We start from the raw sequence: 25,684 nt of genomic DNA, 5'->3' as shown, positions 1-25,684 counted from the left end.
CATGAAAAATTCTTACTCACTTTGAAACATGGCTGGATACATTTCTATATTAAATACTTTATATATTTTGCCACTATTTTCATGGGTCACTTGATCAACTCAAAGTAGCTAATTCGTCATTTGGTGGAAGAGGAAAAATTTGATCTGCCCCACAAAGAAAAAAAGTTTATGTAAATTAACCGCTCAATTTGTGGCATATTCAAATACTCAGTCGACATAATTTTACTGCTTCCCGTCAGTTCGAAGTTAAATGCACTGTGTTTGGATCGTTTATTCATGATTTACTAGCATCCTAATAACTCACGACCAAGAAAACCATTGGACTGCGATCATAGCATAATCGGCGGACATTGTTAATTTCCTACCTTAGTTGTGATTTCCCTTGAGAAGCCGTTCCATTATTCACTGTGTCAACACTCGGTTTTGAATCCCGACGAATCAGCCTATAGTTACGAGCACAGAACTTTGATGTTGATCATAATTTGCCCACTTTTTTACTCTGCTATATAACTGTTATTGCATTTACACACAAACAGAAAAACGAGCTTGTCGTTTGAAAACAAATGCTTTGGTCGTGGTAGAAAAACAACAACCCGTTTATATATTCTTTTAGTGCCACAATTTACCTTAGTTTTCATGGTAGCCTACTTAGAGGTCATGGCAGGTGGTTTAAAAGGTTTAAAAGTTTCATTTCCAGCCTTTTTTAATCTTTTGCTCAAAAACATTTCGTCCGCTCGTTAGAAATCAGCTTAGCAGCATGTCTGAAAAATATCTAACAGTCCTCATTGTAGAGTCCAAAACGAAACAGTAACTTCACCGGCATAGGAATCCCTTTAGAGGCGAGCACACCCGGATCAATCTGGAGCGCAATTGTGATATCTAAAACACCGGAATGGCTCGATTCCTCACTATTGAGAATGACTATCCAGTATTTGTCCAACAAATCGTTGGATTCCGAAGCTTGCAGCTAACGTACTGGACCTCTGAAACGGGGTAGCTGACTCGTTCATGTGTGTCACACAAATGTTCCTGACAGTTTTACATCTTCTCTGTTGCGGCTATCAGGAAATAGTAAGTGATTTCGACAAACAGACTCATTTTCATATCAACTGGGAGGCTATATTGAGTCTCCCATTTGTGATATCCTTCAGCTGCACAACGGCCACCTCATGTTTCAGTTGGTACGATAATCAAGATATCGCAGTGGAGTTTCATAAAGAAAGCTATTTACATTCATTTGAATAATAGCATAAAAGAGGGATTCAATAAATTTTCCCGTGAAAACCCAGTTGATAGTGTGTTCGATGGGCGTATTTGTCAAGATCTGTCCAATTTGTTTTCAAGTAAAACATGAGGTTGGCGAAACTGTGAGACTGTGCCTACCTGATGAGGCCAAAGAAATGCGAAAGCGGTCATGGTCTTTCGTAAAGTTCCCAGCGACCTTGTGAGTAGTTCCCTTTATGACGGTAAGTAATTCGTTTGACCACTTCAGAAAAAGTGGTCAATCTATTTCAAGACCACCCAACCTTTCTCAATGTAGCCTTACTTGCTGACTGCCGTTCTTTTTGGTTTCGTTTCAACACCGACCGCTTAGACCAACTGGGTTTCCAATTTGAGGTTTCATAATTCTGTTTGCTTCAGTCACTTGTCCTGTTTCTGTTTGCTGAGCAGCGCGTTAGTTTGTCTACAATTCGCCGCAGACCCCTCAACTAGATGAGACGAAACCATCGATTCACGGATATTGTGTTCCACGTATTCACTCACAGTTCGCTGTGCGTTAAACATAATAAAAGACACGAAACGATGTCCATATATTCTGATCCGAAAATTTGATATTTCCTGCAGCTTGCTTTCGTGAGGCTAAAATCGACGTGTCGCGGCAAACAGCTTCTCTTTGGAGCGAGTGAACCTTCCCAAGATGGTCTATTTTCTACAGAACATTGTAACTTTTCCGGTTGTGAAGGAATGTGAAAGAGCTGAAAACTTGTTCTAAAGGATCAAACTAGTGAAAAAATTTGCTCACCCACAATTTTTTTTATTTACTAAACTGTACTCATGCAATCTGTTTTGCGGTTAAAGGGATCTAAAGTAAATCGAACCTCGCCACATAATCTTTGATGTGGACTTCGAATATGACACCAAATGCGGCCTCTGATATCTTCACCTCTGTGGATATAACTGAACTCCCACTGTGCTTCCGGAAATCATGTGAAATGTTTTGTGAACAACTGCCCTTCTGTCAGGTCACTCATGGGACATTAATACCGTTATTTGTTGTTCAGGATTTATCAGTGAGCATATTTCCAAATTTTATTTGCTGAGGTAGAACAGCTCGTTAGAAGTACAGTAAACTCATGATGAAAAAAGGCGCCAAGTTGTCTGTGGTAAATCACTCCATTTAAATCCCGCTATCCAAGCATTCGTTTTGCCCTTTCAGAAATTATCTAATGACGTTTCTCAGTAACCAAGGTTCCCATTTGCTTGAAATTATGCGCTGAATGTTAGCAAATTACTAAAGACAAGTCCCAGAGTCATTCAACACCTGGATGTTATTGGACATTGAAGGTACATCGTCTGGATCTGGTTTTACCGTTGTTCACTAATTCACTGTCTAATGTTTAGCATCGATAAGTAGACTTACACTGGTTCGTTGCACATAAACGAATATTCTCACAGGTCTACGTAGCTTAATCAAGGTAGGTGGATAGCTGATTGAAAAATGCGATACCGGACACTAGTTTCCGCTCAGCCTCATCATCAGAGGGAGCTGGGCCCTCAAGCTGAACTGAAAGTTGAAAACCTTTTATTTTAAAAAAACTCACGTCAAAATCCAACTCGATGTTTTGTCGGCCTGACGTATGAATAAGTTCCTCACTCTTCTGGACATTCCAATAGTTGTGTTCATGAATATGGAGATTGTTAAAGCAAGCTAGAATACCTATATCTCCTCACCACTCCTTCAAATTCATTAAAATAGATGGGAACCGCAGGATTGTGGTAAAACCTATTTAAATCGGTTAGACCATAAGTATTTCCACGAAGCAGACACCCAAATGAAAATAACTTCGTACAGAGAAAAATTTCACGGATCGGGACGTACAAAACGTGAAAACGTTGCTTTTAACTAAGTGTACTGATACTTAATTTAGTCACTTCATGAGGCTTATTAATGAGAAAACACAATACATGGAGATCCATAAGTGTTCGCCTAAAGCCTATCCGTTTTTGGTGTCCCCGGGGAGAGTAATCTCTCAGCTTCTGAGGAGCGGTTTGTAGCCAACTGGCCTTTGTTGGTCATAATGGTGCTTAGTACGGCTGGGAAACTGTTCTTCAAATGGATAAAATTAAAGGTGCAACTAAAGCCGAAATCCCTTAGTCATATTTATTATGCATCCTGGTAGGAGCACGAATAAATCCTAAAAAATTAGCCAAATTACAAAGACCTAAACCCGTACGTATGACCTCATTAGTCATACGTAGCACCACTCACTCATTCACTTGCTTGGAAGAACAATTCGTTCTACTCCTAGATGTTCTATGCAGTGAGCAATATCGTAAAGGGAAAGCATGCATTTTCCGACATTTCTTCCATTCTCATGTTTACCAAAAATATTAGCCCACTCAGCTGTACAGTAAGTCTGGAGAACAAAGATATCTCATACAGGATTGTCGTTGTGTTTTGGAAGGAGCGGGTTTAAAAGTTTGCGAACGACCATGGCAAACGGTTCTGTCGGCCAACACGTTCGCCAGTAAGATGCTTGAGCTCGAACATTTAGAAAATGTGGGTGCCGGTACAACATTTGAGAACCATCTTAACCCAGCAGCATGAGAAAACTGCAAGATTGAATCTGTAACTTCGTAGATTTACCACAAAGCGACTTGGATACAAATGCCATTCAATTAGTCCTCACTACTGGTACGAAATTCGGTCCCGTGAAAATGTAAACCGTAAAAGTGTTATTTCTATTTTGAAGTATTCTGCGACTGTCCCCAATTTTCCGTCACAAAGCCAAAAAAGCTGCTGCAGATTCAAAAACAAATATGCATTTTGAAGTAGCATTCATAAACATCGACTGATGGCTGTCTCCATATTTATTTTTGTCGCTGTTTGGTTGTTTGATAACTGAGATACTCAGGAAGGTGTAAACGCGTTGTAGTAGAGTTGCTGCAGGTGTGCAATATGCTGATACAACAGAGTACCCATCAAGCGAGCTAAAAATATGATATGTAGAGAAGGTCTACAGACTTTTAAAGTTTCGATCGTTCAGTCGAGCTTTTCAGGATCAAGGAGTAGCAATCTGGTTCATAGAAGAAAAGGGGAAATTATAGCGACCGACTAACAGATACCATATGAAAAGAAATTGTCTCCGCCATTCTGATACGGCAGACTGCTTCTCAGTTTTGTACTCGAAATTAACCAAAAACTCCTTGATAAATCATTTTGCTGTAAGCAGCCAATTAAACAACATATTTGTGTTTATAAGGTGCACAATAAAATCAACCTGTTAGAGAGCAAGCTGACATGGATGAGTTGCATAAAAGAGGTCCATGCAGGGCAGAAAATAAACTGTAAGTAAATCTAGTATCTCATCTGTTTAAGGGATGCTTTTCCGCATATCAATTTGGTAATGACATTTGGTCGATCGTACCATTTACTAATAGCGTGATATTTTTGATTAGCCAGGGGGGCTGCTTCAACTTTAAAAACAAACGGAGGCTTTTATACCCAGAAAAATTGATTATCTCGTTCGCACGATAGGTCATAATCAATATTTTTCCCAGTGATCGCAAGATCAAATCAAAACAGCATCAAGTGTTTTTTTTCTAAATTCTTTACCCTTGGTAATGCGAAATTGCATCAAAATCCATCGAGATTTAGTCCCTAAGCGAACTGATGTTTGGAATAAATGCCAACCGTGATCATATCGATTAGTAAGTGACAGTAGAAATGGGTTGTTTCGAAGAATTTAAAGTGAAATGTCACAAAATTGTGACGCTGGTCAGTTTAGTTTTGTAAAAGTTTGGAATGTGGCACGTTTTTTCAAACGGTTTATAAGTTGAATATTTGTGCAGATAAATATCGAACTGAATAAAAGTAATTTCAACTCACACGTTCCGGTGAAAATAAAAGGTCACGAGTCCTTGTAAAGTAAAGCAGATCTCTTTAAAAGCCTGATGCGATAGAGCCTTGTGGTGCTGTTAAATTTGGGATTATTGTCTGAAATTTACGGTAATTATGAATAAGGATGGCTGTTTTTGATGCATTCTGGGGAATACTTTCGTACGGCGGGCCTCCAAACTGTGTTCGCTAATCGCTCGTTGTGTCGTGAAATTTCACAGCAAACAAGCTAAGAAACAGAATCATGAACAAAAATTTCACTTTGCTGATGTGCTTCGGGACTTTTCCGTATTCTGAAGGTAAGCTTACCTACAGCCTATTTTATGGTAACACTATGGCACAGAGCTCAGTGATTAACTCCGTCTTGCTTGTCAAACACATAAGCATGTGCTCATCGCTCGGTTTTCGGACTGTTCTCACGTTCCACGGATTGATATTCAATAATAGCATTGACACTGGTATTACCAATGTTGAATAAAGTCCCTTAAATCCCTTCAGGAGATTTTTTCACGGTTATTCTTTGTTTGACAAAATTCCAGCTTTAGTAAGAAATATTTTGCCAACTGTTCCATTTTTTGTATTGGGTCAAGCCTCAGATATCAACTTAATCTGGTGAATTTTGGTGAACTGGCTATTTAGTTGGTTCGCTGTTTTTCAGGAGTAACAACCTCTGGTAAACCAGCTAATGATAAATGCAATCACGCGGTACGTGTGGAGGAAAGCGACCGTTTTCCCGACCAAATAGTGTTACAGAATGCTAAGCGCAAGTCGAGAGTCGACTGTCTTTAGTCGGAGACTTTTGCCATTGTCTTAGTATATTGGGTTGAAAAATTTCTTTCAAAGGACGGATAAACCATCCATCTGGTTTATACATGCGGATCCCTACACCACACATTAAGACGTAAATTGAGGTCGGTGAGTAATGTGAACATAGACATCCATCAGGCAGTCATCGAATAGCCACTATAGCATGATGATTTTAGTCAAATAAGACTCAGAGAGAAAAGCGCGTTCAGACTGCTTCAATAAAATACGAACATGAGTATAAACATTTAGCCAGCTAGTCGAAGTGACGTTTACGTGGATAATTAATTTGCTGGTTAGGTTGACAATTATTTGACAGAAGGAAACCGCCTTCATTTAGAAGGGGATACTGGTAGTCCACTTTACGAGACGGATATTTTGGGTATTGGTGTCCCAATGCTTTGTAGGTCGGCAGCTGTCGTTGCTACTTTTGTTGATGCTAGTTTGAACATTGCAACCGAATGTAAAGGGCAGTATTCTTCCTAATGCCCGAAGACCTAAGCTGTCCCTAATTAGGCTATAGCACACAATTTCTTATCGAACTTAAAGCAACACAAAGGACAGATTAACTGCCATACCTGATTATTTACTTACAGCAAATTGGAAACATACTGCAAAAGCACAAGTCATTGGTTGAAAAATCCAGCAGCTTGCCTGGAATGAACCAAAAAATAAACACTAAAATAAATAACACATTCCAGTTTGTTTGGCCCCAATTGACTGGAACAGATCTTTACTGCTTTCGACCCTTCAGTCACGAGGAAAATCAAAAGATATGTTCGTTCCTGGTATTTAATTCAGTGTAAAATGTCAGTGGTGGGAAGTAGTTGAATTATTAGCTTGTTTCAAAACCGTAGATATCTGTATTAGTCCAGTGGCATCAAAATAGCAATGGACTTGAACATTTCTAATCGCACTGCGTGTTTTGGCGTTTCTGTCGAAGTGAATAATGCAATAATATTGGTTTAATGACTGCTGCTTCTGCTTTGATTTGTCCGTTCACCTTAAATTACCTTTATGTATTCGTTTCTACAATACGGAATGCACTGAGGCCAGCTAAAATACATATATATGTATATTATGAATCCCGGGTTGGTTCCTTCTACAAATTGTGGTCTGTCCACTGATATTTAGTCATCTGCTCCCATTTCTTTATTTTCCAAGATAAATAACCACTGCAGTGTTCCAAACTAAAGAGGCCCAACACCGTACCACACAAGGAACCTCTTAATTAGTAAATATATTATGGGCAAATGTCTGTAGACCATGAATGCTTGAAGAAACAGTCGCCCACATAGAGATTGCAACTTCTCGCTCCACACACAGCTCATCTGCCTGCCGTCACACGCGGCCGTCACAACAGATATGTGGTTTGCCGTCATCTGATTTCAATCAATTAACTGAAAATGTGGCAGTAAAACTTGTCGTACGGTGAGCAGAGAAATCGTGAAGATTTTTACCCTATATCTACTCAGTTTTCTGGCTACTGGGATTGAGGTGTCTTCGAAATATCTATGACCTGATTTCTTGGGTACCCACACTTTTGTGGTCAGTTTTTGTTAGCCTGTTGAAGTGACACCTAAACCACTTCAGCACTGAATCCCCATTTGATACATCCTACTAAATGACACTTTAGGTGTTCTAGCGGAATTCATTGTCGATCCATTTGCGTTATTCCGAGTGCACGGAAACCCTGCTGATACTGCGACCTCGTGATTTGGGCTGAGGACTTAAGACGAGCATTTTTTGCGCATGAAGTTATCCGTATGTGCTTCAACTTGGTGGTTGTTTTGCATTCAAAAGGTAGGTCAGGTTTCGCTTCGACTGACCAACTGTTTGCGGACGTATGCCTATGCTTGGTTCCACAATTACTGATTCCTTTATAAAGAATCCACAATTGTGTGAAACTTGCTGCGAAAAGTCATTGAACTGCGCTATATTCTAGTCGAATTTCGGCAAATGGATATTTGCTAGTGCAAGGAGATTCGGAAATTTTACCGGTGATTTCTCCCTGCAGGTGAAACCATCTATGCTGAAAGGCCGATAGCCACTGTAGAGCCATCTATTGGATTTATTGGATTAAATAGCAGGGTGTATCCCACGAAACTCCAGGGGGTATCGAACTCGTGAACTCTCGGTCAGTACATTAAACACTTAATGGGAGATTCGTAAGGTTCACATTGGTGATTATTTCCAATTCGTGCGAAACAGCTGTCCAGTGTTCCGTGGCTTTTCACAATAGACTGGGTTCATTTGCAGGATAAAATCCCCTAACGAGAGAATATTTGTCATTTCTAAATATCGCTTTCCTCTGATAATAAGTCCATGTGATTTGGCGTACTGTTCATCTTCGATCTTTTACAATCTGAGCTATAACCTAACAGAGAAAACCTAGTTTCTTGTACTATGAATTCAGAGCATGTAAAGTTGACAGCTCAACTTATCTTACCTTAACAGTGGAAGCATTTTTACTTTGAGTTTGTTGTGATTTGGTATTACACATTTCCAGTTTCCGACATGTGACTCGATATTCCTAATTTTATGCAGTCTCGGAAGTTATTCTGATTTCAACTACCATCTGCGCTTAGACAAATTTATTTCTGTTTCGGATTACCGAAGTTAACGAGGGACGGATTTGCATAAAGCAACGAGAGACAATATACGTAAACATCACATCCGTTTTTCAAGGTTATTCGTGTGGTGGAAAAACTGGAGGATCTTAGTTTTTCTATTCAGGGAAAATGTTGTTGCGGATGTAGTTGTTGTAGATGTTGTAGATGTAGTTGTTTTAGATATAGTCATTCGATGACATCATAAGAAAGAGTTCCTATATTGGGCTGCAATTAAAAAGTAAAAACAGTAGAAATGTGGTGGGTGAGTTTTAAGACTTGAGATATCATCATGCATTTCTAAGCCATTCTCGACATCGTTTTGTTTTCATTTTAGGTACTCCCCTGTTTGGTCGGTTAACTGTTGAATTACTGAAAGGAGACGAATCAAATTTAGGAATTACGGTTGCTGATGGGGCGGAAAATCGTGAACCACCAATGATTGCCAATATTCGACCGGGTAGCGTTGCTGATCGGTAAGTTCCAAAATAACATAACTATCCCAAGGAAACGTTAGAACGTTCCTCGGTTACTTCAAGCGTTTTCACTTGTGCTGCGCAACGAACGCGTCAATTCCTGATAAAATAAAAGCCAGTATGGGCTGCGTTCAAAACCCAATCAAGGCGCATGTGCGATTTTGAAACTGAATAGTTTCCATGTTCGTAAAGAATGTGACCATTACACACCTTTGCGAATCGCCATCCTACTGTTGTTCATGCATAAGTAGAACTTCCGTCATCTCAGCCTCTACTGCTGACCTGTCAAACAGAGACACACACAACCGAAAAATCTGTCGTTATCATTCATCAAAATGATTAAAGTGCATTAATCCGCAGACGAAGAAAATGGATTGAAGATAGTATGACTCAGAAACTCGGACTCAATTGGTTTTCGTTGATTTTATATGCCAATAAAACGGTATTATTCATTTTTATTCAGAACATTAGTGCTCCCCTCAATTTTCTGTTAACTAGGACCATGTTAGTGCAAAGTTTTCCTAATAAACATACAGTATGAAATATGAGCAAAAATACATCACATCGTACGGTATAATGAAGAAACTCCAATAGTCTACGACGAGTGGGTGTGCGCACTAAAGAATGAAGTCTAGAATGAGTGGCAGTGAAACTTAAGCACTCAGAAGGGGCATGTCTTCGGCCTGACTGAAGAAATACATCAAATTATTTGAAGCAGCGACATGGTCGTCAACATTTTTCACTTTTTCTGTGGAATAACGCAAATGTTTGAAGCAAGCATCATACCCTTCGTCCGTGTTCTCTAGCAGGATAGCCCACTACCATTCGTAAATTCCTTTGCCTTTTGGGTCCGAAGCAGTTTAATCTTAAAGTCACTTCGGCTTATATGAACCCTTAAGGGAAGATAATGTACGGTTTTTACCGAGCTAAAACCATCTACCCGAGGACCTCGAACAGCGTTCACGATAGTCAGACCATAAAGAAAGGACAGACGCCTGCCGACATTCAAAAGAAGATAGGACACACGCGCCTTCAAAAAGTTCATAGAAATCCTCAGACATCAGATCATATATTTGCATATGGCGAGTGGGGTTAAAGAAGAGTACGTTAACCTGCCTGCTGTATAAAGAACTATATAACCAACCATTTCTGCCGATGGATATAAACTCGGATATTCCAGAAATATGAATGAGGTAGCTAGTTATATTCTTGCACAAAGGCCTGTAGATATTCATAAGAAGAACAACAGCAAATTCCGCGCATTCTTTAGGCTATTATCCTGAGGATGCGGTGAGAAAAGGGGAGCACTTGGAATGATTGATCCAAACAGATATGGTATAAATTTTTCGCAGGAAATACAAGATGATTGTCATTGTGGGCGGAAATATATGCTGACATATATGCCCACCCATTTGCAAACAAATTCGGTTTTGTGAGAGACTAACCTAGACCTCAGCTGCATCTCTCGCTGATGATGTTTGTAGGCAACTGAATATGCTACACCAGGTCGCCTTATGCTTTAGTTAATACGGTATTCGAGATATCGCGATACATGTATATACGTAATGCAATAACCAATCCACTACTTAGTGCAGTACTTCAAGTTTGGTAACGCTCTATTTGGTGAACACAGCCGGGCATGAGGGACCAAAGCAAATGTCATCTGTTACGTTTTCTTGTAATCAGAGGCTTGTTACTTTGGGTTGGCAATGATTTTTAAGCAGCAAATTCTAGTATGGCAAACGTTGTTTGACAAGAAGCAAAGCGGGCAGATAAAATTGGTACAATCTTGAGGACGACAGCGACGTGAATATGAGCTTTAATGCCAAATTACAGCATAATGCTTGCACTGAGCAAACCATTCATGCTTTCAGTAAAAGTCACTTCCTCGTCAGTCTCCAAAAAGGTAGTCAAAGGCAAGCTTAAAAAGAACTTGTGGGAAGGTGGATAACTGCGGTATTATGTAACTTAATAGCCGCAATTTTTCATTTTTTTTCTTTGTGTTGAATTTCATTTGAGAAACCGGAGAACAGAAAATTCCAAGTTTTGTATGTTTTGGTGTGGATGTGCACACAGTTTAACGCCGTCAGTTTAAGATGATCAAATTTATGTTTTTTTGGACAGACGCCTGCCGACATTCAAAAGAAGATAGGACACACGCGCCTTCAAAAAGTTCATAGAAATCCTCAGACATCAGATCATATATTTGCATATGGCGAGTGGGGTTAAAGAAGAGTACGTTAACCTGCCTGCTGTATAAAGAACTATATAACCAACCATTTCTGCCGATGGATATAAACTCGGATATTCCAGAAATATGAATGAGGTAGCTAGTTATATTCTTGCACAAAGGCCTGTAGATATTCATAAGAAGAACAACCGCAAATTCCGCGCATTCTTTAGGCTATTATCCTGAGGATGCGGTGAGAAAAGGGGAGCACTTGGAATGATTGATCCAAACAGATATGGTATAAATTTTTCGCAGGAAATACAAGATGATTGTCATTGTGGGCGGAAATATATGCTGACATATATGCCCACCCATTTGCAAACAAATTCGGTTTTGTGAGAGACTAACCTAGACCTCAGCTGCATCTCTCGCTGATGATGTTTGTAGGCAACTGAATATGCTACACCAGGTCGCCTTATGCTTTAGTTAATACGGTATTCGAGATATCGCGATACATGTATATACGTAATGCAATAACCAATCCACTACTTAGTGCAGTACTTCAAGTTTGGTAACGCTCTATTTGGTGAACACAGCCGGGCATGAGGGACCAAAGCAAATGTCATCTGTTACGTTTTCTTGTAATCAGAGGCTTGTTACTTTGGGTTGGCAATGATTTTTAAGCAGCAAATTCTAGTATGGCAAACGTTGTTTGACAAGAAGCAAAGCGGGCAGATAAAATTGGTACAATCTTGAGGACGACAGCGACGTGAATATGAGCTTTAATGCCAAATTACAGCATAATGCTTGCACTGAGCAAACCATTCATGCTTTCAGTAAAAGTCACTTCCTCGTCAGTCTCCAAAAAGTTAGTCAAAGGCAAGCTTAAAAAGAACTTGTGGGAAGGTGGATAACTGCGGTATTATGTAACTTAATAGCCGCAATTTTTCATTTTTTTTCTTTGTGTTGAATTTCATTTGAGAAACCGGAGAACAGAAAATTCCAAGTTTTGTATGTTTTGGTGTGGATGTGCACACAGTTTAACGCCGTCAGTTTAAGATGATCAAATTTATGTTTTTTTCTTAGTTTGCTTATGCATTGTGTACTGATTTCTAGAATATGCTTAATAAACATGAGCATTCGTGAGGTGCTCTTGTACATTACTGAATGACTTCAATTGGTATGGAGGTTGTTCACCGTGAATCACTTTTATCTAAGGCCAACACTTGTTCCATTCTCGAAAATAACACTTCTGGAGGCTCTAGCCCCTGTAACCAAACTCTTCAAAGGCACACCCTTCAAAAAAACTCTATTAGGTGAGGTCGTCACCCATAATGCACATTCACGATCGCACGGTATCGCACGGTATCTTTGACCGCTAGGCAATTCATGATTCATGAATGAAATATCTCTCTGAATGTCTAAAGTCTGAGCCTTGACTCTCCGGACTTGCACAGCTGCTGGGACTTTCGTAACTAGAAAACGATTACTCTCAAGTAAAAGTTTTTTTCTTCATTGGGACAACTTGGTTAAAATGACTTTATGCTAAGTTCTACTATCAGTTAAGCACGGCCAAAACTCCACTGATTGGAAAAATGCGATAAAATTAAAAAGCTCTATTGACATGCCAATTTATTTTAACCAAGAGATGAGGATAACTGATTTCCTAGTGGAACTTAGATAAAATCGGGCTTGTCGAGCACAAGTACTAGAAGTAACAAGACATTTGTCAAGTTTAAAGGAAGCACTATCATAGTAACACCTTATGGTGCATGACCCGTTCAAGAGTACAGGCTCAGAACTGCGCTGCGTTTCTGACGACTGTAGTCGGAATTATGGATAAATTCACCGCACAATTTCTTTGTTGCAATCATTGACTGACACCTATAGCCTGGTGCGAGAATTGTTTAGCAGATGTTCCAGAAGGTAGTCGCTTGAAAGCAACCTCTCGGAATTTATCTGTCACTTAATAAGGGAAGAAAAGGTGATTAGACCGGGTTCTTTTTTGCTTTATTCCCGAGTAATTATCAGCATCGATTCGTAACGCACGCTTTGACTAATGCAAACGAGGTGAAACCAAACGAATGAAAATTCTGAACAGAATGTTCTGCTGCAAACTTAAATGATATGGTAGTATCAATCCCCATTAGGACGACGTGTACGAGGGTGTGAAATGTGGTTACGGATAATATTCAATGTTTTCAGTGTATTCACTGATTTTAAAGACTCACGAAAACATAGCTCCCTCGCATTGTAGAGACAACAAATAGAGCGTCACGATGAAGAATATACCCAAGAGGGATTCTTGACAAGACAGAGACATCATCATTCTTGCAACATGACGGCTACCACGGTATTTGTTGCCAAGCCTTTGCTTGGACGCTGTGTAATTCCATTCTTGAGTAACGTGAACACGGCTAATTTTCTTCCGTACCAGGGGCCCGTACTTTATGAAATAATTAAAGATCCTCGAATGGGTAAAACCTTCATATAGATTACCAGTTCTTCTTTGTCTGAATTTTGTTTCCCTAAAAGAATTTGATGGATTACTAGCCAAATGCAAAGCAACGAACCACTTCAAATGCTCATTAAATTTGCCATCCACTGAACAACCATTTCCACAGTTGTACAGTAAGGATCCTCGGAAAGGTGGTTGAGGTTTGAATCGGCAGTCAGTTTTGACAATAAATCCACGTTAACCTTATTTTAACCCAAGACGTCTTGTTATTTCCTCATAGCTTCACCAGATTCCTCAAGAGATCATCCGATTTCTGTTTCTAGCAGTTTATTGTACCTTCGAAACTTTCGAGATGATGGTACTGGAAAAATATTGAAATCCACTCAATTAACCTCGGATTAAAGTTTACGGAGTAATTTCCTTCCTAGCCTGTTGAAGATTGTCCAAGTTCTTTCATTAATTGTTGTTTTTCAGTCAGCGTCAGGGGACTGTTTAAATAGGTTCCATCGACGAGCAAAGCACAGGGTAGCATGGTAAATTTCCGATAGTTCAGAGACACTGTTTATTTACGTAAGTGTAGAGATGGTCATCTTAACTATTTCGCTATTTAACTAACTTTTTGTTGGAGACATAGGCTACTACTTCATGTCCAGTGCAGGAAAGTGTTCCGTTGACATCCATATTTTGTGTGTCAGTATGCTACCCTTGATCCTTTGTCATAACAGGTTCTGCAGCTTATGTTAGAGCAGACGAATCTCCTTTCATTTTATTATTATTATTGAATGCTTTACAAAACAGTACTCTAAACGTTCTGGTGAATTTCTATACACAAAGTTATGGAGTGAATAGTGGATCTTTGTGTTTGCAAACGTAATTAAAGAGTGAGATCAATGACCAATGATCAGCGTCCTTCAAACTTCCAGTGTCTGACAAGACCGCAAAATGACAGTCTGTAGCACAGTCGACTGTAATGAGAGTATGTAACAGCGTTGTAACTCGATCGTTTACTACTCTTCCTTATTTGTCATGCCTTGAAGTTGGGTCTAACATGCGCACATAAACACAGACAATAATGGCTAACAACGAACGAACATTCCCACACTTCTGGAGTTACAACGAAGCTTAGCAGTATCGGGAGATTTGGACTCAGATAGTCATCCGTTTCTGCTGTCTCTGCGTGTGGGCTTGATTAGCATAATTGGATTGCCTGGTTCAGAAAGGAAGAAGCGTGCTTAGTTTCCTTGCGGTTCTACCCAAATGTGTGGTTGTGTGTGGGTGTGTAGGCAACAACTATGATCATCTTACTGGTATTCTGATAAGGACACTCCAAGAGGACGACTATTTGAGGACCGCGAGAGAACGTAATCAATGTGTGTGAATTGTTGGCCTTCTATACGAGTGCGGACATTAACGAGATTGTCACAGATTGGATTCAAACCGTTGTGGAATCGTTTTGTTCTAAAGTTTTATTCTTGGATCACGTTTAATTCCGGTCCATACTAGACAAAATGGTGACCACATTTTGCCTGGTGATCTTGATAAGTTTGGTTGAATCATAAAATATTTCTTATGTTTTCCAAAAAAATATAGCATAACGGCGCAAACTGCAGTTTACAATAGATTAGATAGCGTGTTGGAATGTTACTTTTGACACTCAGTTTATCGGCTTAGCATTTTTTCCTGAATACATTTGGCAAAGTGAACCACATTTTAAAAGATCTTTTGACAATGAGGTGATGTACATCACCTACTGAACATATCTGGCTCCTCAGCATAAAGTCAGGTTCGAAACTTTTGAGATATTTCTGTTTAAACACAAACGAAAGAGACGCTGGGAAACAGCTTCATATTTCCATCAACTGGCCACCACATCTAAGATGAAAATCCTGAAAAGGCAACACTTTGACGATTAACAAAAACTCCGATGGAGTGGAAAGTTTGTTTCGACTCGTTCTGTTCCAAACCGTTCTAAACTGCCGACACAGTGTGCCGTTTGAGCATAGTAAGAAATGTTTACCTGCCAAGTGGGAAATATAAAACAGAACACCCTGGATATCAGATAACCTTCTGTATTCCCCAGAAAGATGGCTTAATCAACTTTAGAGTATCTGAGACACTCAAGCAAACTAGTGCCGCTTTTATATGGGCTTCCTTAAATGTTTAAGGATGAAGTGTCGATTTACCCATGACAACCGACCTACGGCTGTGTGAAAAATGGTTCACGGACTTTATTGAAGCGTCAGACACTCTGTCCTGAGACCCACTCCAAAATAGTATGTCAATTTTTTTGAAAGAATCAAGGATCTGTATGCCAAAGACAAGTGCCCTTGCTTCATGTCGCCTTGTTGTTTAGCACTGTCAGTCTTCTGGAAGCCGTTGAATTCCTCATATTGCTAATCTTCGTGAGTTGCTGAATCATCATCTGGTTATGTTTAACAATCTATTTTACTGGTAGTCATGTAGTGCGGCTGCCGGACTAATCCGTGTTTTATTACTGGCCGATGTTTATACACCTGCGTTTCGAACTCATGAACTATGCTGTTTCATATGCTGTTTGAACCATGACCAAAGGTAGCTTTATGTGGTCTTTCAATAGCATGCACGATTGAAAAAACATTATTGAAAAGCTAGAAATCACTTCTCAAACGTCCTTTCCCCGAGTGCCCAGGTCCACCTTTTGTAGAATGAACGACATGCCATGTTCATCAGTTTCCTCCCTAGAAAAAGTTAGCTTCTTTAGGTGTCTAGCGTTCAAAGCTATGAAGGTATGCTCAACTGCCCCCTCAGGAAGGATTATGACTCCTACGCGAGATAATCGAACTGTTTGCTATTGAGGAGGATGTTGGTAGCTCAGGTATCGTTGAGGGTCGTTTTTCGTTCTCTGATGGTCTGACGTGTTCCTAATGCTGTCCAACCTAAGGGTCCAGTAGTCTTCACTTTTCGGTGTAAAACTTTTGGGTAGTCACTATCCCATTATGGTCGTTAGCCTGTTATGGCCTGTTAGCTAAGCTGCGCAATCTGATTGCAAACGTTTCATCAAGAGTCGAGGTGAGATCATCGGTGCGTTGTTAGGGTGTGTAGTGGAGCGTAGCGATGGGTCGATGTTTGTGCGTTGAGTAGTGTTGCCTGTGTGTCAATATAGTGCTCCTAGCCGAGCTGACCTTTGATCAGGTTTGGTCGTTTGGTGGGTTGCTCTTGTCCAGGTTGCTCCGTGTCCTAACTGATCGATGGTCACTGAAACCTCGAGAGGTCAAGGACAGAGGTCACTCCGGCACTGAACAAAGAGGGCACAGGATAGTAAAGCACGAATTTCACCCCATGCACAACCACTAACCCATCGCTACGCTCCACCACGTGCCCTAGCGACACAATGGTGGCGTCACCTTGATTGGGGATGAAACATTTGCAATTAACTTGCCCAGCTCAGCTAACAGGTCAACGACCATTATCGGATAGTGGCCAACACGATCTACTGGACCCTCAGGTCAGAGTTTCTGTCCACGTGCACAGCCACCGAAATAAGACCAACTGATATTTTTTACCCACTTGTTAGTTTTGCTTGGGCGCGCCACTCGTGATGCACATACTTACATGTAACGTTATACTCTGTGAATGATGACACTCTGAAAACAACTGTTCCTAATGAACCTAGGCCGACATTCAATACACTGAAAATTGTTAACGAGAATTTGCCATATTGGGTTTCACCCAGAAGAAACGTAAAGTTCATCACTGGCCAGCTGATTTAGGTATTACATGCAAACCAGTCTGACGCAATAACTTGACGTCAGCTGCTATATAGTATTTAAGCATCACGTATTTAGGACAATACTCAGTATGAGCCACAAATTTGAGCTTCGCGGTTTCAATTAAGCCCAAGAATTTTCTGACTCATTAAAGTTTGTTTGCACACGTAAATGCAAAATATACATTGCTGAACCTAGGAATTATCGCCCGTTTTCTTCTCTCCATGCCCGTCCTTCACACTTTATGTTGAGTTACTTCAGAGCAAGTGAAATTTTAACCACCAATCGGTTGATTCACTGCCCCCGAACTTATTTCAAACCGTAGACTTTACATTGGTTTCAAACATTTGCTAGACAAATTAGAGCAAAATTCTAATGAAAAAAATTGTCTTTCTGATAAGTGTTTTGTGTTTTCTTTTCCCGTTTATTAATCCCACTGACAAGTAGGTGTAAGGGTCTGTGTAATTTTGTCATTTGCCTCATACAGGAGGAAACAAGTTCGTACCAGTTTCACAGAGAGACTGAGATCTCGCATACCCTTGCACAACCCATTTAAGAGCAGAGTAAAGTGAGAATAGACTGATATGGCGGCCACTAGGATGACACTAGTGGAAAAACCTGTGCGTAATTCGTGTCATTTAAATGACTCTTGGAGGCGTCTCCACTGATATAAAACACCGCAGCTAACGTCATAGAGGTTTAAACAAAACCGGCGTAAAGCTATTTCACGTGTAAACTCTTGGAACAATGACAAGTAATTGTGTAATTTTCTTGGCAAATTTATCCCTAAGATCTTTTCCTAAGACGTTTTAGTTATCAAAACAAGAAATGAACGCACGACTGTAGGCGCAGCATGTTCAGAAAGGGCAACTTCATCCATCGCCTGTGAACTGTTAACTGTAAACAACTGCACCCGACAACAAATTCTGTCTTTAGGATTTACATCTGGTCACGGAATCGTAGGGCATCGTGCATATTGTTGTGCGTATGTGATCAGCTTGTGAAAATGTTTATCTACTCATAGTTCATGTGGGGGTATTCTGAAACACAAATCGAACACTGAGGCGAATTACAATGATACTGTAGAAAACTTTTTATGCCATTTTAGGACGCACAACCGCGTCACACACGATCAGAGATTGCGTAAACTCAAGTGCAGTTATTACCTTCCTGAAACCCTCAATCATCTTCAAGTTCTAATGGTTTGAGGATTTGCTACTGGGTCTTGCTAATCTGGAATCCGAAGCCGAAACGGAAAATTTGAGCCCGTTGTCAGCCCGGAAGTCTGTAAATATACTGTGTTCGTTTGCGTATGACATATCGTGGATTGTATCAAAAAGTTAATGCTCAGATCCCCCAAAGTACAGCGTTTTTGCTCAGGTTAGGACACATTAGGTTGGGACTGAGGGATCGGGCGCGCCAGCCTTTGGTTAGGCACTTTATGCTATTATCCTCAAGATCTAAAGATCAGTAAGCGCAGTCACAGAATACCATTGAGGTATGAAAATAAGTTTCACCCAGCTGATGAATGATTCAATCATCTCAGTACTGAGGAACCTTAATAATGACATCTGAATGACGAGTAATCTTCATGGGGTCCTATCCATGGGCTTATGTTTGACCGTGTTTTGACGGAGTTGTGACCGCGTCCCAATATCCTCAGCTGCATGATGGCTTCCCTTACATTTGCGGCTTATTAGATGATCGCGCTCATGACTGTGATCGCTAGTGATTTTCTGAATGAGTCGGCTTGCAATTCTCACCAGTATTCACAGCTAATAACATAATTCCACATTCGGTTGCCTGAAAACATTATGAACAAGAGACTCAGCTGGGTTCCAGTTGAGTTTGTGCAATTTAATTTGAAGTGGAAGATAGCGGAAACTTCAGGACTGCGCGTACTCGATGACCCCCAGGAAGGGCAAAACCCGTCGTGGTCTGTCAAAAGTTTTTCCGCAACCTTATGAGTAGTGTGTTACGCCAAACAGTTATTTGATTTTTAACTTAACGAACTCGATTTTATGTTACGGCAGCGTACATCTGTTTCAAGGTTTAGTTTCGGGATAGTGCACTGACAGTGGTCACAAACTGCACTACCTTGAATGCAGATTGCAATAACTATTAATTTAAGGAAGATTTGTTCCATGGAAAATGTTATCTGCAATTCTTTTCGACTACTCACTTAAAGCATAATTTCGCATTCGCATATCTCTTCACTTTTCAGTCAACCGACTGCACTGAAAATTTCCATCCTATCTATAGTGCCGCAGGATAAGCTACTTGGATTAAATATATTTTGGTGTAGACCCCCACCAAACTTTGGTCAGGGTAAGAACACTTAACAACGATTTCTGTTTGACAGATATCCAAAGAATTAAGATACAAACTGTAAACGTAAAAAAAACGTTTGCCATCAAGATTCAAACTGAAAAACATTCAGCCTGAAGCCTAAGTAGGAAGTTGACGTTTTCAAGCTGCTTTATTAACATGGATGAGATCAGTCGGAGATAACTTATATGGCTGCATGGGGAATGCTGGATTTTCAGAAGCAAATCTCCATAATCTAAGTAGAATGATTAAAATCACATTTCCACCGCGTTTACAATTTGGTCAACCCAGATACAAGTCTTGGATTTCATTTTATCATTGGTAGTCATCAAGTTTGTATCCCGCCTTTCAGTGGTGCCACGCTGAGAAAATATTTCCAGTGAAAAGCGGGATATTTTAAACGCTTGCCTCAGGCAATCAAATATAACTGGGTGCATTTTTGGACCACGTGTTGAATGACACATCACATCAACCTGTAAATCTCGAAAATCTTCAGAAAGGATTGCTGAATAAACCTAAGAACAATACTAATTACTTATGTGTATTGGTTATTTTTACTTATATCTATTACTTACACACTTATGACTGAAATTCAATCAAACGGATGAACTACATTTTTCAGTCGAATGTCTCACGCTTCAAATTCGCACATTTTTACCGACCACGTTAATTCATTTAAGCTGGCCTTTGTAATTCAGAATCAAATGCACATTCTAAAAAGAGCGGGTTTTGAACAACGCTGTTACGTGCGCATTTATTAGTTGTCTTTCGGTTTGTGTGAATGTTAAATTTTGTTAACAATTTTTTTATAAACACTGTACGCTGACTGACAGGATGTGTCAGCTGTTTTGTGATCTAACAAACACGACAAGGTGCATGGTATTCGTGAACAAGGCAGCCGATGAGTATTATGCGTGCAGTTTAGGAAATAAATGAGAGTAGCCCTTTGTAAGGCTATTGTTCAGACTAGTTGGAGTTTAGTCGAAATATATGCAATATATGCACTGAACCACTATTTTTTCTCTTACTTGGTCGTTAGCAGAGTGGCCTATCACAAATTTGATTTACAGTATCCTGTTTACTTGTATAAATCCAGAATGAATTATGTTTGATCACTATCGCTAATGCACATGAAAACAAACTTCTGTTCGACGCTGTCAGAGAAACAGATTATTTCCCGAAAAGGCACGTCGTTTGGATATCCATGGATTGCGCAAACATCTTTTGTGCGGTCTGGCAGAGATGTTATTTGTAGCCGGCAATCATTTGACTAATTTCCTGAGGGTAGTCCCCGACCTTGTTACGTTGGACAGCTTGCGCTTTCAAATTATGTGGTTTTGAAAGCGTCACAGTAGGTCCGCTATATTCTTCCACTAACCTTCTTAAGCAAGGCTAGCATGCACTTTTCCTTCTGTCGCTTAATCGCACCCTACCAAATAAGGCTCAACCTGAAGCCACATCCAGCCATGCGAATCATTAGGCGAGGAAGACATTTTAATCTATCATGCATGTAAGCGATCAAACTTCTGCTAGACTGGGTCGATGAGAATTGTGTAAACTAGCTGTGCGGTTATCAGCAGAAATACGTAGACTGCCACGCATGCTTCTGCGTTCTAATGCCCGCACAGGGCAACTTGCCAGCATGACACGGGAACGTTTGATTAGCACACGAAAACTTCATAGACTTGATTCTGCAGCGGAGCCATCCAAGGTGATTTGATATCCGAGGTTATCTGACTAAACTCCGTGTTGCTTGCATTAGTGCTAGACTGCTGAATACAGCTTATGCACCGAATAAAACAAGTGGGTGCATTTTGTTTTATACGATATTTGTTAGGCTCCCACAAGTATGCAAACTCTAGTGACAAATTTCGACGGAGCGTTGCCACTCCGACCAACCTGGGTTGGAGTGAACAAATGGAGTATGCGATGCATTACCTCGCTATACTTCAACCATTGGAATGAAGTACAAGCACTCAAGCAATGTCAAAAAGGGACATCAGTGGAAAGGTAAATTAATTTGTTATAGTTCAAAGAAACAAAACCAAATCTAAAAGGCCAGTTTATGGCTCTAGGAACATAGCTCTGATTAAGACATTTTGAACGTACATGTATCTCGAGATCTGCGTCAACTTTTGCTTTGTTCCGAAAATCAGTGTAAAACCTACCCAAACCGCATGAAGCGTAAACTGCTGAACAATTTCCGCATAATTGCCGCTACCACTTTGGAGATCGTACAAGTTGAGACAATTCCGTCATGTTAAATTTATTCAAAAATTACGGGACCTGACTACACTAAAAACCATTAAAAATACTCTCCAGACTTCTACTTTCTGACACTAGACTTTGAAAAATCTCATATGATGTGAATCTTCAACTGCGAAATGGGCAATGCACCGCACTGGAAACCAAAGGCTTTTGCAGAGCAAACAAATGAAACTAGTAAAATCGTTGGTGCACAAAGTTCCTAAAAGTCGTTAGGTAGTCACTGCTTACCGAAGAAGAGCGGGCGGCTCTTCAACATTCTCAAAAATGTTTTTTTACTTACTTGTAAAGCCATCTCCTAATCCAAACAAGGGAACGAAAACTTCTCATCCAGTTGTATGTTCTCAAGACATTTAGAGTAAAAATTATTAAAATAGCAAATATGTAGGATTGTGGTGCACTTGAAACATTCACGATGTTGCCGGAAGTTCAAAACCCAACCGAGTGCAATTTTGCTGCGTGCAATCCACTGGTATACACGTCAACGTACGGTTGTGTCAGTGAGGAGAGCCACAATGCCGGAAGCCAACATTTGTATCTAATATTTTGAGTACTTCCCAAATTCCTGGGTATCTTAAGAATCAAGCAGTACCTATATTCTCATAAGGAGTTGCCTTCCAAACTCTGCGTAAAGAAATGGTAAAACACATATAAAATTCATCAGAATTTTTGATTGTTGTTTAAGAGACAATCGAAGTCGTTTATTGAGGTTTGAACTAACTAAACCTAGTGAGAGTCGTTTTTTAAAATACATCTTGAAAAGATAGTGGGTTCGATAAGTGAAGAGGTTGTAAGCGACAGCGTACTACTGTGTTTAATAACAGCATTGATCGAAGCATTTAAGAGGGACGGGTTATCATGCACTGAAATGAAATTTACAAACTGTCGGGCCATGTAGGGACTCAGGGGATGCATTTTAGTCGGAAAATTGTGAACTGGAGTCAAACAAAATTGTAAGTGAATTCAAATAAATGCAGGGAAGCCGTTGGGCAACAAGCAGCTGACCAGCAGTGTGAACAACTTGCACTTAAATAGGATATTTTGCCGCCTATCAATCAGTCGCGAAATACTTACAACGGCTTCATGTTGACCGTCTCCTCAAGATGAACGACAGATTAACGCACTCTCAGTAATACCATGGGATATGCATTCCGTCATAAGGCCTGGCAGACCATCAGCACTAAAAATAACGTAAGGGATGCTCACGATAAATGCTTTGTTCTTTGACAGGTTTATCCAAAAGAAACCAATTTCTTCGCCGAAGGGAATAACTCAGGCGATTTTCACAGTGCACAAAGTTTTCAAGCCTTCGATCAACAAAACACACTACTTTATAAAACATGATACAAATGTTTCTTTTTGGAAACCGCCTCGGCATTTCACATCATCCGGGAAAGTTTGTCTGAGGAACAGGTTTTTATGTGTGCATCAAATTCAAGCTTGAGGTTAGCCTAGTTGGAAAATCTGAGACAAATAGCGCTCGCATGTTTTTGTGCTCCTCAGTTAGAGGAATACAGTTTCCACACAAACCGTTTTTATTACGTCCTATAAATTCCCCACATTTTTTAATGAGACAGTCATATTTCGACATTTCTAATGCGCTTTATTCTCTTTCTGGTCTCTCTCTCTCTTTCTGGTCTTTCTCAGAAGCGATTGTTTGCTAGTAGGTGATCGTCTTATTGCCGTTGAAAGCTTTCACCGCCGTCACTCGGAACTAGCGGCTCGTACAACAAAGTCGGCAGGCATGTGGATTCGCATCGAAATTGAATATGAGCTTCCCGATTTACGTAAGTTGTTTTGGATGAAGAAAACTATATTGCACATAATTATGATTGTAAAGAGAATATCCTATTACCTGAAAGTGTAAGATAGGTCCCTGCTTCTGAGAAGTTCATTCCAGGCAACTCGGTAAAAGTCATATTTTCTGCAAAGAGCTGTTTCACTTAAATTCAAACCATCAGCTAAAGCTGGCCTGTCTTAGGTGGCGGCGAATTAACTGCAACATCCCAGCATAACGAAACGACGGACTTAACTGACTGTGAGTTCACAAGTAAGACATCGTCATTTAAGGGTCGAACAATACTGACACAGTAGTATCCAATTAGAGATTGTACCTTGGCAATAATATGCCCACATTTGACAAGCAAATATACATGCGTTGTGTTAGAATAGGCTCAACGGGTATCACTTATCTCTGGAGTTTTGGCCCCGAGAAATCGATAATATCGTGATTTCTAACTAGGTTTGAGTAGTTTTGTTTACAGTACTTGAAAGTTTTGTAATGTTCTCTGAAACAACAATTCCTTGCGCAATGGTCTGTCATCAGTTGTTGAATGTGTATAACACTTATCATAATTTAGGCTTTGTTTCATGAAATCCTATAAGTTGAGGATTATGCGTTGTGTAGAATAGGCTCAACGGTATCACTTATCTCTGGAGTTTTGGCCCCGAGAAATCGATAATATCGTGATTTCTAACTAGGTTTGAGTAGTTTTGTTTACAGTACTTGAAAGTTTTGTAATGTTCTCTGAAACAACAATTCCTTGCGCAATGGTCTGTCATCAGTTGTTGAATGTGTATAACACTTATCATAATTTAGGCTTTGTTTCATGAAATCCTATAAGTTGAGGATTAAGCATTCCAATGGCTGGAAGTGCTCCTCCAAAAGAAGCGAGGTTTGCTTCTAAAAGGGAACCGGAATTAAAGTTTACGTGACTGTGTCATCCTCGATAGCATTTTCAATGCGTTCAAATTCCTAATATGACGGTCTACAAGTAGCATGGACCAACGGTGATTTTGTCAAAATAAACCGCGTGCCTCCAAACCCTGGCGAGTGGCGTGTCAACATACATAAGTGGCCATACCTACCACTGAATGGTATCACATGGTTTTGATGCCGATGACAGACCAAGTACACCAAGTTCAACATTTCGCATTACAGTCAAGCGAAACTAGCTCTCAAAGGCAACGAAGAGCAAGCAGTGCACAAGTTGTTCATTTTTTGTGTGTTCTGCTACCAAACAAATGTTTCTTCAACAACAACAAGGGGACAGAGTTGTTATGGAGCAATATGTGTGGTGGAGCCGACTGTTTGTTGTAATATTACGTTAAAAAACAAATCCCTTCAAAAAGATTCATCCAGCTGGAAAGATACGGTCGTAGGGATACTAACAGAAACAAATTTGGTAGCGGCCCCCGCAGGCTTAATCAGATCACCATTCTTCTTGTCAGTGGGACTGTCAGGCTTGATTCCGAGAGAACACTCATGGATGAGGATAAAGACAGAGAACTCAGCGAGAAAAACGTGGTCACACACCGAGGAACTGACTTTCATAGTGGTCTTAGAGTTCTCTTGTCATCAAGAAAACCAGACAAGCTATGAACGTTCAGGAGCACAGCCAACCAACACCATGATTTATGGATGAATTTTGAGCACTAGAATTAGTCTTGGCTTCGGGTTACCTACAACGCACGAGGTTGCTGAAAAATCAACAACAGTCTCTGGTCCATTGTTCTTTCCTAGGACTTACCAGGTGAGTATGACCTTTAAGTTTCGGTCAATCTTATGTTGTACTTAAGACCGAGCTCCATACAAGTGATAAAATACGCTCATCTTCAAACTGATTTAGCTACAACCATAGGGTTAACTGAATTTCTTATGAATCCACTGACCGCATGAGTATCGGGCTCCTTCATCTTCGATGGGATT

General features: G+C 40.1%; 1 protein-coding gene across 1 annotated transcript in view; it reads left to right on the top strand.

Moving 5' to 3' along the window:
• T265_10336 (hypothetical protein) overlaps positions 1–25,684 on the top strand; it is a gene marked incomplete at both ends in the record, with an annotated part of 96,175 nt that overhangs the window by 21,675 nt on the left and 48,816 nt on the right. Inside the window, 2 exons of the mRNA XM_009176676.1 lie at positions 8,870–9,008; positions 23,623–23,762. Of these exons, the coding sequence (XP_009174940.1) occupies positions 8,870–9,008; positions 23,623–23,762 (279 nt within the window). The remainder of the gene's footprint in view (positions 1–8,869; positions 9,009–23,622; positions 23,763–25,684) is intronic.

The sequence above is a fragment of the Opisthorchis viverrini genome, assembly GCF_000715545.1.
Source record: "Opisthorchis viverrini unplaced genomic scaffold opera_v5_354, whole genome shotgun sequence".
NCBI classification, from domain to species: Eukaryota; Metazoa; Platyhelminthes; class Trematoda; order Opisthorchiida; family Opisthorchiidae; genus Opisthorchis; species Opisthorchis viverrini.
Note: the sequence above shows the minus strand (reverse complement) of the source record. Positions and strands in the feature narration are given on the sequence as shown.